Source organism: Otolemur garnettii, unplaced genomic scaffold (assembly GCF_000181295.1).
Source record: "Otolemur garnettii isolate 467f Iridium unplaced genomic scaffold, OtoGar3 scaffold00070, whole genome shotgun sequence".
In the NCBI taxonomy this organism is placed as follows: Eukaryota; Metazoa; Chordata; class Mammalia; order Primates; family Galagidae; genus Otolemur; species Otolemur garnettii.
Genome location: NW_003852465.1, coordinates 8,498,012 through 8,507,869, shown reverse-complemented (window position 1 = coordinate 8,507,869; position 9,858 = coordinate 8,498,012). Strand labels below are relative to the sequence as shown.

At 47.0% G+C, this 9,858-nt stretch overlaps 1 protein-coding gene across 1 annotated transcript in view; it reads right to left on the bottom strand.

The window, feature by feature from the left end:
* PFKM (phosphofructokinase, muscle) overlaps positions 1-9,858 on the bottom strand; it is a 25,704-nt gene that overhangs the window by 8,728 nt on the left and 7,118 nt on the right. The window contains exons 2-10 of the mRNA XM_023515368.1: positions 7,603-7,676; positions 6,660-6,737; positions 4,288-4,477; positions 3,816-3,981; positions 2,657-2,701; positions 2,137-2,245; positions 1,932-2,027; positions 1,609-1,701; positions 924-1,049 (exon numbers count right to left, since the gene is read on the bottom strand). Of these exons, the coding sequence (XP_023371136.1) occupies positions 924-1,049; positions 1,609-1,701; positions 1,932-2,027; positions 2,137-2,245; positions 2,657-2,701; positions 3,816-3,981; positions 4,288-4,477; positions 6,660-6,737; positions 7,603-7,676 (977 nt within the window). The remainder of the gene's footprint in view (positions 1-923; positions 1,050-1,608; positions 1,702-1,931; positions 2,028-2,136; positions 2,246-2,656; positions 2,702-3,815; positions 3,982-4,287; positions 4,478-6,659; positions 6,738-7,602; positions 7,677-9,858) is intronic.

Genomic DNA, 9,858 nt, shown 5'->3' with positions numbered 1-9,858 from the left:
AAAAAAAAAAAAAAAGGCTGACTTAATGCTCTATTTATGAGAATTATGGGCAGAGTAAAAGAATGATCACAAATAAATAGCACTGATTTGTCTCCCTTCCACACCCAGGTCCTCAGCCTCAAAGCAGCCTCTAGACTAACAAGTAAATGAAGAAGATATTGCAGGTAACTCAGGAAGAGAGACGGATTCCTGCCACGTGCTTCTCACCCACTGATTCCACTCTGTGAGTCAGTGCTCTAGCTTTTTGAGCTTTCAGAGATACAGTTCCAAGCAAGGCTGCAAGTCTTCAGGACTTCCAAGTCTCCCCAAGAAGCAGGCCACGGGATGGGGCACATTCAGACCAGCCCTGAAAACCAGGCCAGACACCCCAGCTCCCAGCCAGTGTTTGCTCTGTGGTATCAAACGAGCAATTCCTCTATAATCAAAGCTACCATCTCCTGAGCACTCCACATTTCCTAGGTACCGTACCAGATTGCTTCCCCCCAACCTTTACAATACCCCTCAACACGAGTATTAGTAACCTCACACTGGTTCAGAGAAACATGTTCAAGGTTGAAATCACAGAGACAAAAGCCACCTACCCGGAACTTAATAATGTGCTACTGCTTTTAACAAAGTTAAATAGGCTATTGCATATCTCTTCCAATAAAGACAGGATAAGAAGCCTAGAGATCAGATATTATGAAGTATTGGTTGGGTCTCATTACTCTGGAGGATGTAGAATTGCCCATCTTTCTCAGAAGCATTTTATAGATGGGGAAACTGAGGCTCAGAGATGCTCCAGCTCCTATGCCAAGCCCACTGTCTTTCTCCATGTCTGTCACTACACCATCCTGCCTTTCTATCTGCTCCTGTACCCGTGGCTTTAGAAGCTGGTCAGGGGCTTGGGATTGCTAACCGGGGGATTTCAGATCAGTACTTACCACCTGGACACACTCCATGAGGGGCAGGCGCACGGCTTGGTTACCAGACAGGCTCACTACACAGGCTGGAGTATCTGGGGTCCCCTCCAAAAGTGCCATCACTGCTTCCACGCCCATCCTGCTGCCCTGCAGGAGCCCAGGGAGTAAAGAGAGACTGGCTCCAGACTCCCCATCTTGGCTCTGCCTAGAGAGCCAGGGCTCTCAAGGTCTTTCCAGATCACAGGGTTAAGTCTCACATTTACAGACTGAAGCCAAGAGTTTACTGGGCTTTACTTCCCATCAGCGAAAGTTAGATGACTCTTTGCCATCAGAACCCCACAGGTTCTACTTGGTTCCAGAGAAACGCGTCCATTATAGTTATCAACAAGACTACTGGAGTTTAATATATTTCCTTCTTATTGATAAGGAAAGAGACTGCCACTCTCTTCTAATGAAAGTAGAATACGAGTGTTCAAACTGAGTGTCTAAGGTTAGGCCTTGGTAACTTCACAGATGCTTAGAGCTCTAAGACATTGGTTCTAACTATTAGGGAAGCACATCATCTCCTGTGAGTTTTGTAAGGAAGAGAACTCCCAAGTGTAGAGAAATGGGGCAAAGGCCACTGCAGTCTAAAGGCTGGTATAGGGCAGCATGACTGCAAGATTAAGGGTTCTAAGGCGTGAGGACCACACAACCCATGACTTACCAGGATTCGGTCAAAGGCTGATGGTGTCCCTCCCCGCTGTACATGCCCCAAGACGGTGACCCGGGTGTCATATCCCAGACGCTTTACCACCAGCTGAAGGGACCAAAAGAGGGACAGAAAGGGTTAAAGTCAAGGGGAGAAAACAAGCAGGGACTGGGGTGAGCCATGGATGGCCTGGCCTCCTGTCCTGCGGTGCTTCCCCATGGCAGGAAAGCAGGGGCTGGTACTGGGGGAGAGACCAGCAGGAGGACCAAGGGGAGAGGCAGTGTCAGGAGACTCAGAAACCACCACGGCAGGGGCTGTGTAGTTTCACCCATACACACATTTTTGATGTCTTCTGAGGTGATTGGCTTGCCATTCTTGTCAATTGCACCCTCAGCCACAATGATGATGTTCAGACGAGAACCTCGGGTCCTTGTCTGGTCGGGAACAAAGAGAAAAACAGTCAGTGAAATAAAAGAAATGGGAACTGGATCATCGGTGGACAAGGGTGAGGAATTTTTTAAGGGCAAAATAAAATGCCAGTACCTCACTGAGTCGGCGACAAAGGTGTTCCTCCCAGTCATCATCTGGTGGACATTCAGGAATAAAAACCCAGTCGGCCCCACAGGAGAGAGAGGTGACAAGGGCTAGGTATCTGAGATGACAGTCAAAAGTATCATGTGGGGAGCCGGATTCCACAAACAGCCTCACCATACCCAACCAGTTCTCCCGGACCCCTCAGGTGGTGAAAGGTCTGGGGTCCTCCATCTCAGTCTTGACTCAAGGGTGAGTGCACCGGGCCCCCCAGTGAGATTCTGTCCCTAAAGAGCACCTTCTGTTCATGTTCACCTGCCACAGCGGCTTCCGATCTGGGAGCACTGCCCACACTTTAGCCCCCAGTGTGTGCCTGAGCGTGTGCACACACACATGTGCAGGGATGTGAGGGAGGTGGGGCACAGGTGGGACAGGGGACCACGCCACAAGGAACCTCCACACCGCCAGATCTGGAAGAGGAAAGGGCTATTGTTGGTTCCCCAGAATAAATGGGCGGGGTTGAGGATCTTACCCACAGTGGCGGCCCATCACTTCTAATACAAATGTCCTCTGGTGGCTGCAAGAGAGAAAATCATAGGGCTTACACATTCCAAGTGTCCCTATGGATAGCACCCACATCTAGGCCAATTAACCTCTCTGAGAGATGCACTCATGCTGTTAGACCTCCCTGCGGGTTTTCTGAGAGACCAGAAGGCCTAGGGGAAACGCTTTAGCTACAAGGTGTCCTTCCTGAGTCTGAGAGAACACAGCAGCGGAAGGGTCAGTGCAGAGGATGTGTTCTAGGGAGGGACAGGGTCAGGGAATGGAAGGAAAGAAAGGAAAAAGAAGCAAAGAGAAGACTAGACTGAAGTGGAGTCCTTAGGATTACCCTGGGTAAACTGTCCCCCTTAATCTTGCCCCCTCTGTGGCCTCCCCCAAGCTGCCTAATCTCTGAGCAGTGGTGCCCATGGCATCTACCCTCTCCAGGATATGGCTGGAAAGGAGGGGCTCAAGTTTAGTCTCCTGGGTTTGTCTGTCTAGAGCAGTGGTTCTCAACCTTCCTAATGCCATGACCCTTTAATACAGTTCCTGTGGGTCACGATCCACGGGTTGAGAGCTGCTGGTCTAGAAACTAATCCTTTAGGCAATCCCACAGGTGTTAAAGACCTCAGAGCCACCTATGTAGATAGTGTGCTGGACAGCGGGAAAAGGCAAATCCTAGAGCGTTTACAGAGCAGTGCCATTCCAGTGCTCTAGGGTTCATGCTTAGTTAAAAATAGTGTTCTGAGTTCAGCGCACATAGCTCAGTGGTTACTGTGCCACGCATACAGTGAAGTTGGTGGGTTCGAACCCAACCTGGGCCAGCTAAACAATGACAATTGCAACAAAAAACAGCTGGGCATTGTGGCAGGCACCTATAGTACCAGCTACTTGGAACTGAAGCAAAAGAATCACTCAAGCCCAAGCGTTTGAGGTTGCTGTGAGATGTGACGCCACAGCACTCTACCAAGGGCAACATAGTGAGACTCTGTCTCAAAAAATAAATAAATAAATAAAATAGTGTTGTAGCCTCAGAAGACTGGTGGTTATCAACAGCACAGCTGGAATGCCCTCATCTTCACCAGCCTCTTGCTCTTTAGCCTGTCCCAGCTGCCATCTTCCTACACTGCCTGCCTCCCAAGGCCCTGTACCTCTGGGCAGTGGTGGTGATGGCATCTACAATTTCTATGATCCGGTGCAGAGCAGAATCAGTACCAATGGTCATATCAGTGCCGCAGAAGTCATTGTCAATTGAGCCAACCAGGCCCACGATGTTCAGGTAGCTGGATTTCTTAGCCTCCTCATCTGTGATCTTACCTGACAATGAGAAGCAAACCAGGAGCCATTGGGTGAGTTGCCTGGTCTGCCTAAGGTCTCCAGGGAGAGAAGAATCTACAGCCAAAGAGAATTATAACCAAAGGCAAAAAAAGGAGGGCAAAGACCACCTATCTGTTTCTGGGTAACATTTTTCTCCAATGGGAGGTGAAGGCTGTGTGTGTGTGTGTGTGTGTGTGTGTGTGTGAGCACTTGCACAAACAAGCGATACTAATGTGAAAAATGTCCTATCCACTTTCTTTCACCAAGATAGCCTACCACAAAACAAACCAAAAAGCAATTCCTTACCCGCTTTCTGGAGGTCACTCAACAAGTCACTCCACTCTGAACGGAAGGTGTCAGCCCCGGTGAGGCTGCCATCACCCCCGATGACACACAGATTGGTGATCCCACGCTTCACCAGGTTATATGCAGCTCGGAGTCGTCCTTCTCGTTCCCGAAAGTCTTTGCACCGGGCACTTCCAATCACCGTGCCTCCCTTAGGGAAGAGGTAAGAGTCAGCTCCCCAGATGACACAGCCATATTTTCCCTGAACATGCTAAGATTTCCCTATTCCAACACTGTCATGAGCCAAAAGAACCACGTGACTCCCTAAGAAATTCCCTGATACCCTTGAGAGTCATTTGTCCCTTCCAAAGAAAAAGGAAATGATGCTGGCTGAGACAACATAACATCATTCCCACATTCTTTTTTATCTTTTTTTGTGAGACAGTATCTCACTTGTTGCCCTCAGTAGAGTGCCATGGCATCACAGCTCACAGCAACCTCAAACTCTTGGGCTCAAGTGATTCTCTTATCTCAGCCTCCAGAGTAACTGGGACTACAGGCGTCTGCCAAAATGCCTGGCTATTTTTAAAGACAGGGTTTCGCTCTTTCTCAGACTTGTCTCGAACCTGTGAGCTCAGGCAATCCATCAGCCTTGGCCTCCCAGAGTACTAAGATTACAGGCATAAGCCACCCATTCCCACATTCTGATGCACAGAAGACTGCTAAGAACCCATTTCATTAAAGAGTTTATTATCAAATAAACTTTTTTTTGTTTGTTTTTGAGACAGAGTCTTACTTTGTCACCCTTAGTAGAGTGCCATGGCATCATAGTTCCCAGCAACCTCAAACTCTTGGGCTCAAGTAATCCCCTTGCCTTAGCCTCCTGAGTAGCTAGGACTATAGGCACCTGCCACAATGCTCAGCTATTTTTAGAGACAAGGTCTCACTCTGGCTCAGGCTGGTCTCAAACTCATGAGCTCAGGTGATCCACCTGCCTTGGCCTCCCAGAGGGCTAGGATTACAGGCATAAGCCACTATGCCCATCAAAGTGACTATCCTTAAAGAGAACAAGTGAAAACATTCATGTCTGTTAAGTTCTGGAATAATCTTTATCTTTCACATCTTAGAAGAATAAGCAGCAACAGTGTCTTCAGTCTCTAGAAATTCTTCCTAGGGGCCTGACATTATTGGACCATGTACAAACTATTTTTTTTGGAGTTCACCCCAACGTGCTTTGAAGTTTTTTCCTCGCTAACACACTGAGATTTCCCACTGTACCTAGGCACTGGTGGTCCTTTTCCTTGGCTCCTTGGGAATCTATGGTGGCAGGAGCCTTTAATACCCAGATATTCACAGAGAAAATACCTCCTTGTGCAGAAAGCCTTTAATTCTCTAGGACTCCCAGATACCCCAAGAGAGTTAAGTATACTCAGGATTTTCACACATCATATAAGCTCCTGGGCACCCATGACTTCAGGATGGTGATGGAGCATTCTGGCTTATTCTCAAGCCACATTATAGCAAGCACCATTGCCTTGTAAAGCCTTCACTCAGCCCTGCACATTAAATTTCTTCCCATACATCTTTAGAGGGTTGAAGTGAAAAATGTAGGTAGGGATATAATTTGGAAATGTTTTCAGTAAATCAGTAAATGATTGTATTTCTACTAGTCTAGCCCACAGTGCCTAGCCCAAGGAGCCTAGAATGATACGGATTAAGTAGCATAAAAGGCTGTGGACATGAGTGGCATATTCTTTTTTTTTTTAGTTTTTTTTATTATTAAATCATAGCTGTGTGCAACAATGCAATCATGGGGTACAGTGTGGTGTTTTGATATACAGTTTGAGATATTTTCATCAAACTAGTCAACATAGCCTTCATGTCATTTTCTTAGTTGTTACGTCAAGACATCTATAGTCTACTTTTAGAAAGATTCACTTGCACCCGAGTGGCACATTCTTAAGAACTGTCTCAGTTCCTTCTTCCCTTAAAGGGTCTGGTTACAGGTCACCTCAGCTCCATCACATGAGGACTGGCAGATTTCAGCTCTGCTTCTGCCTCTGGCTCTAGTCTGGTAATGTTATTTTCAGGGCCAGACCTTCCCCATGACCCCAGAATAGGACCTGTTTGCATGCCAGTTCCTAAAGTCTTCCCTGTGACCTTTCTATAAAAAGCAAACCATCCTGTGATCACTCTCTCACCCCTGTCCCCACCCCAGGAAACCAGAGTGATATTTTCAAATGCAAAGAGTAAAGGGCAAATATAGTCCCTCTCATGCCACTGAATTCCTTCACATCAAACCACATGGCAGGGATTTGGGGAGACCATAAGCTCAAACCCGAGTGGGATGAAACAAGGACAGGACAAATATGAGACAGTTCTCTGGAACATACCAGCTGAAGCATCATGGAAACGCTCTCCCAGGTGGCTTCCCTGATGTGATCTTCGCCATCCACCAGGCCTTGATAACCCTGTGGGACACATCAGGCCCTTCAGCGTCTGGGAGGCTCCCTCCCAGCAAATTCCCAGGATTAAGACAGGATCACTGGGAAAAGGTTCTCTGAGAATCAAGTCACCTCATCCCAGTAGTGACGGGTGCTCATCTTGGATGCTCATGAGACTGTTACATTGACCACAGTCCAAAGGAGACAGTAACTTTCCCAATACCCTCTTCTGGTTTCTCCCATTTTTTAAACATGAGGATATTCTTCCTAATATTTAATCTTAGCTCCCTTACTCCCTTCTTTGGGCTCATTCTACTTCCTCCAGCCTGCTCCTCAAGGGAATTGTGTAACAACAGATGGTTTGGGTAACAATGGGAAATAGGAGAAAGGGATGCTGGAGAGAGGGAAGGGAAGAAAGGAGACTTGATAAGAGAATATATAATTTGAGAGAAGAAAGGCAGACAGACTTTAGAGAAAGAAGAGCAGGCAAGACCTGACGGGGACCTGAGGGAAGGGAGCCAAGGAGGAGACAACCTCAGAAAGCTAAACAAACTACAGAAATCCAGCAAGACTCTTCCCGCCAGGACTCTTCCCTTACGTACACTAAACACCCTCTTCAGTTTCTCTCATTTGGGGGAAGGTAGAAGGAAAACCAAGAGTTACTTCTTCCTTTAAATTGAACATGGCAACATGAAGACCCAGTTTGCAGATCCCTGGGCCCCGCCATTATCACTGGAACCAAGAGTGGGAAGGAGTGACTCATGGAGACGGGGAGCAGGGAAAAGCAAAGCCAGCGATGGAACTGGGAGGTGAGGAAAAAAAGTGGGAAGTGGGTGGGAGGCATATGAAGCAGAGAATAGAGCAAGAATGAGGAACAGAGCAGAGAACCAACCTCATGGACAAAGAAGACACGGGCACCAGTAAAGATACCAACTCGAACCACAGCCCTGACGGCAGCATTCATTCCTGCAGGAGGGGAGAAAGAAGGCAGGGGAGGTTACTTCTAAGAAAAGCAGCCATGGAATGCACGGAAGTTACACCTGGCTAAATATATGGGTCAGTACTATTTCTAGGCTTTTCTCTGAATCTAGAATAACTCTCTCATCAAAGTCTTCTGGCCTCCCCACTCCCAATCTCCACATTCAATGTTAATGGAGTCTCCATTAATTCCCTCCCACACACAAAAATCCTGCCCTTCCCAAGAGCTTTCCTTGACAGGGCAATCTGGGAAATAACAAAAGGAACAAGCAAGCATTTTCCTGAATGTGTATTGGAGTCTACTCAAGGAGTATCAGCCATGAATGTGTGCTGTGGGTCAGACACAGCCAAGAACTTGTCAGAAATATCATCTCATTCAGTCCTATCTACAATCCTGGAGTTGCCTCCATTTTGCAGATTTGGAAACTGCAGCTCAAAGAGGTCAAGGTCACAGAGCTACTACTCAGAAAGTTCAGATGTGAATTCAAGTTCTAAAATGCCTAATCAACACTATTGACCTCTCTGCCTTGCCCTGCTAATCTCAACGGCTGTACTAGGTTTTCCTTCCTTTCTGCATGGAATCTAGACATCAGCTTTGGTAGGCTTTTCGGGACAAAGACATGACTCTCTGTGGTTCAGTGACCTGATGAGTCACAGTCTGTTCATGAGCATGCCTATTACCAAATAGCTGATTCTCCCACTCTACACCTGCGCACACATAGCTTTTTCATATCATTTGTGTTGGTCTGTGTTCCAATGTGTACTACACAGATTTCCTGGCTCCCACACTGCCAGAAGAGGTTGTGACCAAGTGTACAGGAAGAATTAGTGGGGACTCTATTCTCTCACTGCTCTCTCCTGGCATTCACTCAATTAGTCAACAAATACTTGTTGACCTCCTGTGGCCCTGTATATAAGATGAGTATGGGGAACTTAAAAATTATACTATAAATTATTTGCTGTCTGCTTTCACTGGGAGACAAGTCAGGACTAAAACAGAGGAGAGCCTCTTCCCTTTTGCACAGATGAGTATTATCCCTCTCCCAGTGGCTGCTCAATGACAAGAACTCTCCCAGGGGCACTGCACAGGAGCCAGCCTACCACAACACACAGCAGGTGTCCCAAACTTGTGTTTCATGCTAGAAACAACGCTACTAATACTGTGCTAAGCATGGCTTTATGGGTGAGAGGTGGCAATGCTCAAGCGTTAGCCATGATGGATCAACTTTTGCAAACCACTTTAGCCACCCTATGTACCACATGAACAACTTTGGCTTTTATTCTATAGGCTAGGGTTTAATTGGGGACCCACAGATAACAGGTTTCAGGGAATCCATGAACCTCACAAAACCACATGTATGAAAAGCCACATGTATGAAAAGTTTTGTGGGCATGGACATTTCTTTTGGGAGATGATCCACAGCTTTCATTTGAGTCTTTTTTAAATTTTTTTTTTTTGCAGTTTTTTTGGCTGGGCTTGAACCCACCACCCCTGGTCTATGGGGCTGGCGCCCTACTCCTTGAGCCACAAGCACTGCCCTTTTCATTTGAGTCTTAAAAGGGACTGTGACCCCCTCGCCCCAAGAAAGAAAAGTTACAGACAATGAAGACTCTCTGAGGAGCAGAGAGCCATGATGAGACCTACATATCAGAAAGGCAGTTCTGGCAGCAGCATGGAAGAAAGCTTGCGAGAGACGTTACTAGGACTAAGAGGCCACCAGGCATCCCAGACAAGAAATGTGGAGGGCCCTGAAGCGTAGCATTTGGGACAAAACAAATACTGGATGGAAGACATCCAGGAAACAGAAGTAAGATGACTTATATCTCATCAGTAGTGTGATTACATTTCAAGGTTGGGGAGAAGCAGGTTTGGCTGTGGAAGGCAGAGGTGAGGATGATACATTCATATTTGGACATGTTGAGTTTGCAGTTCTTATGAGGCATCTCTATGGATTTGGAAGAGACTGTGCAAGAGGACACGTAGAATCATAAGGGGAAAGGGTAAGGAATGGAAGCATGAGGAAAACCGACACTGAAGGAATGGGCCAGGGAAGGGGGCTCCGTGACAGAAACTAACAGAGAGCAGCAAGAAAGACAAAAGAAGATCCAGGGCTTAGCAATGTCTTGGTAGCCAAAAGGGGACAGTTTCAAGAAGTGGAAACAGGCTCGG